The sequence below is a fragment of the Bombus vancouverensis genome, unplaced genomic scaffold (assembly GCF_051014615.1).
Source record: "Bombus vancouverensis nearcticus unplaced genomic scaffold, iyBomVanc1_principal scaffold0018, whole genome shotgun sequence".
NCBI lineage: Eukaryota > Metazoa > Arthropoda > Insecta > Hymenoptera > Apidae > Bombus > Bombus vancouverensis.
In genome coordinates, this window is record NW_027468910.1 from 7289115 (window position 1) to 7303798 (window position 14684).

The 14684-nt window shown below is 35.4% G+C and overlaps 1 protein-coding gene across 1 annotated transcript; it reads right to left on the reverse strand.

Moving 5' to 3' along the window:
* Positions 1 to 5998: 5998 nt before the first annotated feature.
* On the reverse strand, positions 5999 to 10382 carry LOC143304074 (uncharacterized). The gene is made up of 3 exons (XM_076626406.1): positions 8314 to 10382; positions 8167 to 8238; positions 5999 to 8088 (listed from the first exon to the last, which is right to left on the reverse strand). The coding sequence occupies exons 1-3, from the start codon at positions 8410 to 8412 to the stop codon at positions 7675 to 7677; spliced, it is 585 nt and encodes a 194-aa protein (XP_076482521.1). The 5' UTR covers positions 8413 to 10382; the 3' UTR covers positions 5999 to 7674.
* Positions 10383 to 14684: the final 4302 nt, after the last annotated feature.

The following is a 14684-nucleotide window of genomic DNA, read 5'->3' on the forward strand; positions in this document are numbered from 1 at the left end:
ACCATAATAGGAAAAGAGATAGCGAGTGCATCTCACTCAAAAACTTCTATAAAACCATCAGAAGGAAACTTTATCGAACTCAAAGCCAAATCATTAAATTGCAAGGAAGATCACACTATAGAAAATAAAAATATAGCTATCCCTAAATCCAAAACAGAATCTATAAGCAAAAAGGTTTGTAATAAAAATTCAAAGAATAATTCCAAATCTACCAAAAATATTCCTAAACGTTCCATACAAATAAATAATAATTTAATTATAATAAGCACTTCCAGTAAAACTATTCATCCTGAAAAGGTAGAGAAAAATAAAGGTGCTGCGAATAAAATAAATGAAGAAGAAAAAAGGGTAACTAAGGAAAAGGATTCTAAACATTTTCAAGCTGAAGAAACGCAAGTTCAACGAGCTCAAAGAAATCAAAAGGGAGAAAACAGGGAATCACCAGTCGAAGATATATATAAAAACTTGAATAAATATGCTAGCCATTGGATTATAATTGGATTAAAAATACTTTATTGGTTACTACATCTAATATTTGACGTAGGTAACATAGTAAGTAGTGCTGATCTTATGATTCCCCCAGGAAAATATGGATGGTATCACACTATACTATATACAAAATATTTTTGGGTTAATATGGCTGCGGCACTCTCAAAAATTTGTATCTTAAATGCTATTAGCAAGCAATTGGATAATTGGATCAATGTCAGTAAACCTGTGTCTTGGCGCAAAATAAAAACTAAAATGAAGGAAAGGAACGAAATTCTCCCCGCACAAATTAGTTTCGGACATCTAGCCAGAGAACCTATTGGTGAAGTAACAATCGAAGAGAACACGGAACCAACATGCGCAGAATATCTCGAAGATCTGTTCAATAAAATTAACACTGTACAACGAATGGCAAGAGAAAATTTGATAAAATCCAAACTAAGACTAACGATCGACGAATTAACCTTCAAGATTTTAAAACAGGAGATTCGATATATCTACTAAAAGAACCTAGTAAAGGAAAATTCTCCGATCAATATACTGGACCATACAAGGTGCTAGAAATCTTGCAGAACCAGAACGTCAAGATTGAAGTAAAAGGGATTCCGCGAACAGTGCACTTAAACAAGCTAAAACTAGCGCATAACCGAAATAAGCAATGAATAAAGTGATTTCAGTGGGCAACGTAGTGCGGTAGTGTATGTTGTAGTGCTGTTCGTCGAATAATACAGATATCGAACACCTAAAAGAGAAAAGGAAAAATTATTATATGTACTCTAATTATTGTTTGAATATAAAACGTGTTGATTCAATAAATAATTAAAAGAGTGAAAGTGAAAGTTACCTTGTGAACAAGTAATCATCATACGAGAAGGTTTACGTGCAAAATAGGTTATGGATCTCGGTTTGCGAAACACCATGTACAACAGCCAGCTGAAAAATAAATGAACAAATTAACTTCAACTGCCTTAATGCAAAATACAACAGTACTAAATGTTATAACAATACTATGGAAGCATGGCACTGTTCGTCGAACAACACAGATGGCGGAAACCTGAAAAGAAAAAGAAGTTTATTACAAATGATCCGATTACTGTTTGAATGTAAAACGTGTTAGTTCAACGAATAACTAAAACAGTGGAAGTGCAACTTACCTCGTGAACAATTAATCACCATACAAGGAAGTGTACATGCATGAATGTCGCAGATTAACAAGAAGAAATAAAATAGCTGATAAGTGTAGAAGGTGGTTAGAAAATAATTAAGATAGATTAATTGAAAGTAAAAGGATATCTTATTATGTATTAATCTACGTAGTATTGTTATATTATTATATCTAACATGTAGAAGTGGATTTTGTAATACACAATAGCGGTCGCACACACAATGCATTATACACATATTAAACTAAATAAACTAAACAGTACCTTTATGGCCACAGATATAAGACGATTGAAGACAACCGTAGTAAGTATCCAAGGCATATCGAAGAATCAGGTGATGTTGTGGGAATGATCTAGGTAAGTGATGCAGCATCGGAAGAGTAGAATCTGAAGAATTACAGACAATGTTAATCTAACAAGTAGGTTTTAATCACTAATAAGGGAACTAACTCATATCATACACAAAATAATAGCAAATAGCAAGTACATGCAATAATAAATTAATAGGGAAAATAAGAAAGGTTAATAAACACACGAATAAGTTAGAAATTAATCAAGATAGACTAACTAAATATTAACAACATGACTGAACTCGGTGCAAAGGAATAAAGTTACGTTACACAAAATATCTGGTAACACAATACACAAAAAAAAAAAAGAAAAAAAACATTAACTAAATTAAACAAGATTTATATAAATGCGAGTCACGTATAATCAAAACAATGACTATCGAAATTCGAAAACAACACAATCTATGCTATCGCATTAAGGTAGCACACGGTATTGACACACACAATATCATGAAACACAAACAATATTACAGAAACACTACAAAATAAACTATAATGATTAACAAATTAACTATTTCAACAACACGCTACTGTTGACATTAAACAAACGATACACGCAAGCGACCATGTTGAAAATTCGTCGCACGCACCCCAACACAAATAATAGCTAATACAATGTAATACAGCATTATAATAGCAATGCTAGGTACTGAACACAAAAAAAAAAATAATAAAAAAAAAAGAAAAAAAAAGAGAGAGATAAGGAAAATATATATAATAAACAACAACTAACATAACCATAACATATTATATATTATACCACATACAGGGATACAGTATTTGTACAAAGGGATAGGTCCGAACAAAACTTATAAAAAATTATAAAATATATATATTAACTGTTTTCGTATGTATGTCCAGAACAGGTGGCGAGTTCATCGACCCTAACATAGAGGACTCAGACGGGCCCGTACCCGCATTCGATCTGGAAGCGACGGAGGATGTTCAGTCTTGCCTCTGTGTTCGGTTGATACGTTCTGTCTACCATTTAGATAACGGTCATCTTTGTCAAGACTGTTTCGATAACTTAGATCCAGACCACCAGGACCTATGTGACGACCCACCCACTCATTTCATATGCGGAGTATCCGCAAGAACACGAATATCATACTGTCGTATGTGTGATATAAACCTAGCGGACCTACAACCCGCTATATCATGCCTCCAATGCATGATCGTTTACACTAATCTAACTCACCTTGAAAGAAACTTTTTAGTTCAAGGAATAGCAATCCGCGCCGTAGAACTATAAAGTACTTGTATGCTACGCACAAGACCAAATACTGATGCTATCCACCTGTAAACAAACGACATTTATAATTATGCATATAATTTTCACTTATGTTTACCAATATATATATGCACGCATGTTGTAAAGTAGGCGATATCTATGACACTCACTTCCATTGATAATCCGAGTGACTCGTAAAATAAGTCGTCATATTTACCATTACACGCACATATATATATATTCAAAGACAAGCTATAATTGTAATATCTATTCCTATAGATAATATATACTTATATATTTATAACGATAAAACAAATCTCATCTATATTACTTAGCAATACGTATGCATATACGTATATAATTATAACCCAGGTAGCATTCATGGTATTTATTTTCACCGATAATAAGTTTTAACAAAAAAAAAAAAAAAAACATATAAATATAAATTTTTTTTTATATATATTAATAATAATAAAAGATTATTCTTATTTCTAATAAACTCGAGAGTAAGAAACAATTTAATAAATTGTTAATAGGAAGATGAATCGCCTGGTCATCGTACTTACCCTCATCAAAATAGCATACGGCCTGGTAGGATATGACTGCAATGGCAACCACCTCAACGTTACCACTATCTCTCTAAACTCCATCGGGGACTGCAGCATACAGCCTACAATGACTGAAACCCAAGATATTTATATACAACTACTTCAACTCTCAGAATTTGAATTTGCCAACGTAAGGCAATGCAAGGTGCAAATAACTCGAATTGTATATTACTGTGGCATGCACTTTCACACGTCGGCAGTGCATAACGGATTCGCCGAATACCTCCATGAAACAACCGACCAACAATGTGCAAGGATGCACCAAGACGGCACATTTTCACTCGGACCACAAAACCTTATAGTTGGCCTAAAAGATAATGCAACAGAAACAAGGTCGCTTGTCCTAGCCGGCAAGCTAACAGACGACGGCAGCTGCCAGGGAACACAGTATGTAGACCCATACGGGAGCTGGGAAAAGGTCGTCGTACAAGCAACAGTAAGGATAAGTTTAAAATCAGCAGTTGTGCCAGTACGGATCGAGGCGAACAAAATTCTACTGAAATCAGGAACAGTATGTACCTTTAGCGAAGGAAACTGTCTAGACGCTGAAGACGGATACACTTATTGGCAACCACAACCACCCTCACCATGCAAATTTGATCAGTACGATGTGCTATATGAAGGAATTGCTACAAAGATCCAGGAAATAAAAACCAACAGAGAATCAGCACAACCAGTTTACGCACTAACAACGCAAGAAGTAACATTTGCGCTGACTAAAACCGGAGAACAGCCACTGTGTGGATATACCCTACTATCCACCGAACACCCCAAATAGTTGAAACAACAAGAGGAAATACGTTTATCTCCAAAAGCAAGACAGCAGTCGAAAACTTGGACATATTCGCATACGTCAACTCAAAATTCATTTACGTAGAGAAACATATTAAACGACAAATGACAACATTGTACCATGATGTACTGACACAAAGATGTACCACGCAGAAGAAACTAATAGAAAATGCTTTAAGCTTAGCGATCTTACTGCCCGATGAATTTGCATATACCATATCCAAAACCCCAGGACACATGGCCCTGATCGCAGGAGAAGCAGTCCACATAGTCAAATGCATTCCGGTACAAGTAAAAGTACGACATACAACAGAATGCTACTCGGAGCTACCCGTTTGGCAAGGGAATCGCACCGCATTTTTAACGCCAAAAACACACATCCTAACGCAACACGGAAACCACAGAGAATGTAGCGCGGTACTACCTACGCTATACAATATCGACGGACTCTGGCACAAATTCGTACCAAAACCCATGGAAACAATTGCACCACAGGAACTCCGCCCGGACGTACGCCAAACGTGGCAATATTCAGCACCATCGTCGTTGGCCACGAGCGGAATATATACCCAAAAAGACCTCGATGCACTACGGGACCACGTCATGTTCCCGGCAGAAAAATCTGCAGTTTTGAACACATTGGCCAGAGGAGCAACAGGAAAAACAATCGTCCCTGGAACAGTAAACATCCTGGGAATGATGGACGAAAACACATTAACGACAATAGCAAAAAATACCGTATCAAGCTTATGGATTGGTTTTATGGAATTTGGAACTGTCAGTGCAGCAATATTTGGAATACTTGTAATATTTAAACTAATCAAGACGATAATAGATATAGCCATACACGGATACCAGTTACGTGAAACTTACGGATGTGGAATCGCCCTATTAGGAGCAATATGCGGCTCAGTTACCCACCTGCTACTATACCTCAAAAGAAAACGAAATATCGATGATCAAACAGCACAACCTCGAGGGATATCGATAACACCGGTAGTCACTTAACAACCAACGCCATCTACGTCCGCCTTGAGCGAACTCAGAGACACCATCAGTCAAATTTCCTTTGGAAATTTGAACTCCAAGGGCGGGGGTGTCACGTCCCGCGTTCCGCACGCGCCGTAACAAGAACAAGAAAACTATTCTATACAAAACGCGCGAATAAAGATTTGAATGCACAAACGAACACACGGCGCTACGAAACTAAAGGAAGGATTAACAAAGCGAGGGCGACTAATAAATCCAACCAGTATAAAATAAAATAAATAAAACCAGCTAACGGATTGAACGAGTTACGAACCAAACAAATAAACCAGGAAATAAGAATAACTACAAAAAGGGAAATAATTGAAGCGCCAGAAATACATGTATATATAAATATATTTTAATCAATCAACTTGGAGAGTTACATATAAGTATAAACATATATGCTAGATATGTAATAAACTAGTAAATATTAGTGTTAGTGCTTATAATACTATGCAACAAATACAATATTATCAATTTATGAAATATAAGTATATACGAAGTTAAAAACTAATAGTCTAACGAATACATAAAACATACAATATTGTATTATTAAAGAAATAAAAGTTACATTGTCAGAAACATATATATATGTGTGCGCATTCTATTAAACAGAAACATACTTAAAACTAGCCTACGTTCCGGTAAAGAGTTATAAAATAAGAACTACGCTACGAAACATGCATGTCTCTATATAAACATATAAAAATCTATATTCTAAACTACTACTAATCTATGTGCATTCTACAATCTGAAATACATATTTAAAACTAGCCTACATGCCGGTAAAGCATTATAAAATAAGAACTACATTATGAAACATGCATGTCTCTATATAAACATATAAATAATCTATTTTCTAAACTAAAACCACTATTAATAATCTACAAAAAAAATAGAACACACAACGCAACACTTGGGACCAAGCGACAACCTGTCGACAGGCCAAACGCTCAAAATAATTAACACCGCAACGACTTGAGGAATTGCTTACAGAAATTCTGTCATCAAGCACAAATATGTAAACACACATTAAACGCACAATAATCTAGAAACAAAACCTTCAATACTATGTTGTCACAATACAAAATATATATGTATATATGAAATCAAATGATTGACACATAACCTCAAATACACAACACTATATCACAAAAGAATCTAAATGAAAATCACTTTGCCAGAAATATATACATATATACGTGTGCGGGTGCGTGTTCTATCTTATTAAATGAAATTAATATAAAATAAATAATTAACATTTCATTTCGTACGAACACTACATGAACGAGAGAAATATACATATAAATACGTATATATATATATATAATATATATATATATATATATATATGTATGTATGTGTGAGTGCATATGTTTTATATTATCGAATACTCTATAAAATAAACTACTCAAAACAATAAATAACGCAATCGAAGAATTACAAAACATTAGCCATATTGAAGTGACACACAACATAAACATATATATATATATATATACATATTATACTATTGTCACTTTAAAACAATATTAATAAATAAATGTTCCAATTGCGGTAGAATAAGGAAAAACGAGCGACAGACGAAAAATTACTTCGATATCAAACAAAACTAAAGACCCGTCACTAAAAACTTTACTGATGACATCTATGAGCAGCCATGTTGGATTTACACGCGTCATGGCGACAGGAATATTAGGGATTAATGGAAGTCAGGCGCGAGAAACAAATCATGAAAACACATTGTTAACACTTTTCTTTAATAAATTCTATGCGCAACTACAAATGTAAAAAAAAAATATATATATATAATTAATTAAAAGGGGGGAAATATAAAATTGAAAAAAATAACAAACGTAAAATAGATAACCTAACACTATCACATTCAAATATATATATATATATATATATATATATATATATATATATATATATTGAACACAAAACAAAATACATCAAAAAATTAATAATAATAAGGAACATCAAACAGCGAACCAACGAATTTGAAGCAGCTACACTAAATCAAAATCGAAGCAAGGAGCTCCGGGATAAAGTTCGCTGAACTCACGCATACACCAATAGCGCACAACAGGGGAAATTCCCTTTCTCCCAGAAGCGTGGTGACGAAGATGTGCCTCCAAAACCTCTTCGGGAATTTCATTCGCAAAACGAACTTTCACGCAACGATCGGTATCAACGATTTCAACCAGAGGGGGTTCCCTCTCCAATACGACGGTCTCTGCATCGAAGAAATTCTCGTCGAAAGTAACCAAATCGTCAAAGCCCAATTTCGACACGGCCTCGGCACCAATGTTGAATAGTTCCTCCAACCACTCTGATACTCGTGGTTTATCACAGGGCCGCATGCGTTTGATTGGTCCTCCCGAGTCGCCCATGGGTTCTTCGGAATCCCTCTTTCGCTTGGGCTGAGAACAACACGGTATATTTTAAATAAAACGAAACAGGACGAATCAAGCGGACTAAAAACAAGACTAAATACGTACCAGGGAAGTCTGGAAAGGAACCTCTGATGGAAACGACTCCGCAAACATTGTTCGAACGTCGATCACCGAAGCCTAGGGAAATAGCAAAAAAGGAAAAAACAATCAAAATCACAAAAACAACCTTAATATGCAAACATCCAAACTTACGCAAAACAACTCGAAGGAGGAGGTCCTTGTTATGGGAGAGCAGCGGAGCTGCGCGTGTTTACCCAGTAAACATTGAAATGATAATGATGCTGCAGCCATCAGCCCTTCCACGCGCCGAAGAACACCGGTAATTCCCACGGTACAGCACGTGGAAGTTTCTCGTGGAAAGGATTAGATCAGCGTGGAATGCTTCAAATCTCCTAGACGCTAGCTCAGCGGAACACAGGACTGATAAATACTAAGTCGAAATATGGAATTTGCATTTTGTCACGTACGATTCCAAGAAGCCCAAACTGCAACATCCCGATTCCCACGGAAGCGTACCCCCAGTGGACCACCACCCCGTGGGGGATGGCATTATAAATAAGCGTAGCAACATAGCGCAGCGCTCATTATTATTCTGGTGAACATTCTTATTACGGTTCATTATTCTTTGTTCATTATTATAGTGTCCATTCTTCTTATAATTTGCGTTCGTTCATTTTTTATAGTGTTCATTCCTTACGGCTCATTATTCTTCGCTCATTAGTTTGTTCATAATTCTTGTGATCGTTTGTTATTACGGCCCATTATTAATTTATTACTACGTTCGTTATTGCGCTCGTCACTGCGTTTAGAAATTTTGTATAGTATTTTGCGTTTCGGGGTCTTAATTTTTTCGGTCAAGAAAAGAGAGTCGCGACTAAGTAAAAAGAAAATTTTATCTTTGAAGTCCTCATTTCATCGTTTAAACACAAACGCGCATTGTAATTGCGGTATTAATCCAGCTAAGTGAATTGCTCAGTCTGTATTAAAATAGATAAATAAAGTAAGAGTTGATAGTAAACTATATTCGAGTTCAAATAATAAACTCAACAAAACTTCGACGACCACCGGAGCGGCTGAGGCAATGGCACCAGACAGCACCTACTCCTCAAGGTAAGAAAATTAATTTTGAAAATTTCCTTCTTCTCTGGTAATCTCGTTGCCCTCGAGAATTGAATTAGAACTTCCTATCATCGATTTCGTTTTATTTTCGCGAACGGTTTTGAAGATAGAATCATTGTTTAAACTTTTAACAAAAGAGTTGTCCGCTGTGTCGGCTTGTGCGAACGGTGTTTTCAACTACTGAAACATCCACTGATCTTCGCATTCCTCCTCCCATTGTTGGTAAAATATTACCCGCCTTTGGGCAAGGCTTGCGAAATCACATAAGTCCCGCACAGGAAGGACTATTAAATACATCGTCGGGGTCAATCGAAAATTAAGAACAATACCGGCGTTGCTATTAACTGATATTCTTGCCATCATTGCATGCGATTGTAAGAGAGATATAACAGAACAATTTCCCTTCGAGAATTTAACCAAAGGATCGTTCGCTGTGTTGGCTTGTGCAAACGGTGTTTTCGCTTATCGAAAACACCCATCGATCTCCGCATTCCTCCTCCCACTGTTGGTAAAATATTACCCGTCTTTGGGCAAGGCTTGCGAAATCACACGGGTCCCACACAGAGAGGATCGTTAGAATCATCCCCGATTATTAAACTCAAAAGGCAAGAAAATCGTGGTGACAGAATCCACCGTAGTAAATGAATCGAGTTTCGGTCCTAACGGCAAACTACTACAGCGAAATTAAAAGAGAAGAAGAAGTCAAACGTAAAAATAAATTTATATAAAACAACGAAAAATCTCACATTCCTATCCAATCCAGCAACGCTAAAATATATATTATCTAGCTAATAAAATATATATATATAACCTAAGCCATTTTACATTCAAATAAAAATCCGTTCAACGAGGAAAAATATTTATTGTACCCAGCTTTAATCCTCTCCCGTGCTAGTATCCCTGCGCATAGCAGGTTAGCCGAAAAGTGGAATTCGTTTACCAGTTGCATTAAACGTCAGTTAACGCTACCCATTAAGCGTAAAAGAAAATAATAAAAATAAAATATTTTGAAATAGTCCTTAGACTATTTCTGGTGGCAGCAACTACCGTATTAATTAGAAATCTAAATCAGTATTAAATACACAATAATATCATTTCAATTTATTTCCCTTCCGATTAAATTCAAAACTCAAACTATAAAAAAAAAATTTTTCAGTAAAATTTAACTTTAAATTTGATCGATTTAAACAAATAGATACGTAACAGAGTAAAGTAATAAATTTTTGGTGGCAGCGGTGGGATACGCTCCACGGAGGATTAAAGTTGGTTTAAACGGTTCGATTCGCTCCACAAGGGATTAAAGTTGTCACGATTATCGATAAAATATATACCTAAGAAATAATGTCGACTAAATTAGAATCGTTGGACAAAGGCATGATCTTGATGTTATCGGAAAAACTTAAAGCATGGGATGCGAATTTTCGCGACATGAGTACAACAATGAATAAATTACAAGACGATGTGCGTTCACTGAAAATAAAAAAGGAAATCAAGACACCCGTATCATCGCCGATAATTTCCCAAGCGACAATACCGATAGAAGTTAATCCCCAATCAATTAAGTTAAAAGATGCAATAGAGACAGTACCAGTGTTCGACGGACATCGACCCTCGGTATTTCGATTTTTAAGAGCATGCGAGCGTGCACGAAACATGGTTCCTAGGCATCAAGAATCTCAGTTAGTAAAATTATTAACGAATAAGCTTCGCGGGCACGCGTTTCTCGCCGTAGAAGACACAGAAGTAATAAGTTTAAACGATTTCGGGAATAAATTAAAAGATATGTTCGGTCCGGGAAAAACGGTTAACGAATATAAAGGGGAATTAGCTACAATATTTCAACGACCGGGAGAAGATATTTTGGACTACATAGAACGCGTCAAAGATCTCAGGCTGGCGATAATGAACGGGGAAAGGTACGAGTACGGCACCGTATTTCAAGATAGGATAGATCGAGACACGAGGGAAGCTTTCGTTAAGGGGCTCCCAAACGAGGTGTATTTACGAGTAAAGATAGCAGGATACCAATCCTTGGACGATGCGTACCGCTAAGCCGTGAAAGCAACACGAGAATTGAAACAAGTGAACAATAGAATTCGATACCAACGTCCGACACCTTCGGATAATTATAACCAAAACAACGCTCATCCACCATACAATAGTATCTATACTGTAAACAACCGCCAGGACTGGAGATTTGTACCGCCGTCGCAGAAACATCTAAACAACCCGGGAATAGAAGAAAATGTCAGGAAAGAAACAAGAGCAATAACTTGGGAAGAAAAACGCATAAATAAATACCTCGATAGAGATCTAAATCAAAAGAGAGATGCTGATCATTTCAACCAATCAACTTTTCAATGCAAACACCATTCCGTTGCTGTGATAAGGGATAATGTCACGTTAAATAATAAAAGGACGCACGGTGCCATAGACAGGATCATGAGTGAGAAATTTTCTGAGTTACCAAACAAGATAAATAATGTTAGTGCCAAAGAACTTTCAGACAAAGCAGAAACTAGGAGATTGAACGACGAGACGACAGGCAATGCTTATCCACTGCCTAACATCACAGAGATATTGGACCCGCTGGGAAGTGCAAATCGCCTCTCCACGTTCGACTTGGCAAAGATACAAAAGCAAGACTCCACGAATTTCGTGAATGTTTCAACCATAATAGGAAAAGAGATAGCGAGTGCATCTCACTCAAAAACTTCTATAAAACCATCAGAAGGAAACTTTATCGAACTCAAAGCCAAATCATTAAATTGCAAGGAAGATCACACTATAGAAAATAAAAATATAGCTATCCCTAAATCCAAAACAGAATCTATAAGCAAAAAGGTTTGTAATAAAAATTCAAAGAATAATTCCAAATCTACCAAAAATATTCCTAAACGTTCCATACAAATAAATAATAATTTAATTATAATAAGCACTTCCAGTAAAACTATTCATCCTGAAAAGGTAGAGAAAAATAAAGGTGCTGCGAATAAAATAAATGAAGAAGAAAAAAGGGTAACTAAGGAAAAGGATTCTAAACATTTTCAAGCTGAAGAAACGCAAGTTCAACGAGCTCAAAGAAATCAAAAGGGAGAAAACAGGGAATCACCAGTCGAAGATATATATAAAAACTTGAATAAATATGCTAGCCATTGGATTATAATTGGATTAAAAATACTTTATTGGTTACTACATCTAATATTTGACGTAGGTAACATAGTAAGTAGTGCTGATCTTATGATTCCCCCAGGAAAATATGGATGGTATCACACTATACTATATACAAAATATTTTTGGGTTAATATGGCTGCGGCACTCTCAAAAATTTGTATCTTAAATGCTATTAGCAAGCAATTGGATAATTGGATCAATGTCAGTAAACCTGTGTCTTGGCGCAAAATAAAAACTAAAATGAAGGAAAGGAACGAAATTCTCCCCGCACAAATTAGTTTCGGACATCTAGCCAGAGAACCTATTGGTGAAGTAACAATCGAAGAGAACACGGAACCAACATGCGCAGAATATCTCGAAGATCTGTTCAATAAAATTAACACTGTACAACGAATGGCAAGAGAAAATTTGATAAAATCCAAACTAAGACTAACGATCGACGAATTAACCTTCAAGATTTTAAAACAGGAGATTCGATATATCTACTAAAAGAACCTAGTAAAGGAAAATTCTCCGATCAATATACTGGACCATACAAGGTGCTAGAAATCTTGCAGAACCAGAACGTCAAGATTGAAGTAAAAGGGATTCCGCGAACAGTGCACTTAAACAAGCTAAAACTAGCGCATAACCGAAATAAGCAATGAATAAAGTGATTTCAGTGGGCAACGTAGTGCGGTAGTGTATGTTGTAGTGCTGTTCGTCGAATAATACAGATATCGAACACCTAAAAGAGAAAAGGAAAAATTATTATATGTACTCTAATTATTGTTTGAATATAAAACGTGTTGATTCAATAAATAATTAAAAGAGTGAAAGTGAAAGTTACCTTGTGAACAAGTAATCATCATACGAGAAGGTTTACGTGCAAAATAGGTTATGGATCTCGGTTTGCGAAACACCATGTACAACAGCCAGCTGAAAAATAAATGAACAAATTAACTTCAACTGCCTTAATGCAAAATACAACAGTACTAAATGTTATAACAATACTATGGAAGCATGGCACTGTTCGTCGAACAACACAGATGGCGGAAACCTGAAAAGAAAAAGAAGTTTATTACAAATGATCCGATTACTGTTTGAATGTAAAACGTGTTAGTTCAACGAATAACTAAAACAGTGGAAGTGCAACTTACCTCGTGAACAATTAATCACCATACAAGGAAGTGTACATGCATGAATGTCGCAGATTAACAAGAAGAAATAAAATAGCTGATAAGTGTAGAAGGTGGTTAGAAAATAATTAAGATAGATTAATTGAAAGTAAAAGGATATCTTATTATGTATTAATCTACGTAGTATTGTTATATTATTATATCTAACATGTAGAAGTGGATTTTGTAATACACAATAGCGGTCGCACACACAATGCATTATACACATATTAAACTAAATAAACTAAACAGTACCTTTATGGCCACAGATATAAGACGATTGAAGACAACCGTAGTAAGTATCCAAGGCATATCGAAGAATCAGGTGATGTTGTGGGAATGATCTAGGTAAGTGATGCAGCATCGGAAGAGTAGAATCTGAAGAATTACAGACAATGTTAATCTAACAAGTAGGTTTTAATCACTAATAAGGGAACTAACTCATATCATACACAAAATAATAGCAAATAGCAAGTACATGCAATAATAAATTAATAGGGAAAATAAGAAAGGTTAATAAACACACGAATAAGTTAGAAATTAATCAAGATAGACTAACTAAATATTAACAACATGACTGAACTCGGTGCAAAGGAATAAAGTTACGTTACACAAAATATCTGGTAACACAATACACAAAAAAAAAAAAAGAAAAAAAACATTAACTAAATTAAACAAGATTTATATAAATGCGAGTCACGTATAATCAAAACAATGACTATCGAAATTCGAAAACAACACAATCTATGCTATCGCATTAAGGTAGCACACGGTATTGACACACACAATATCATGAAACACAAACAATATTACAGAAACACTACAAAATAAACTATAATGATTAACAAATTAACTATTTCAACAACACGCTACTGTTGACATTAAACAAACGATACACGCAAGCGACCATGTTGAAAATTCGTCGCACGCACCCCAACACAAATAATAGCTAATACAATGTAATACAGCATTATAATAGCAATGCTAGGTACTGAACACAAAAAAAAAAATAATAAAAAAAAAAGAAAAAAAAAAGAGAGAGATAAGGAAAATATATATAATAAACAACAACTAACATAACCATAACATATTATATATTATACCACATACAGG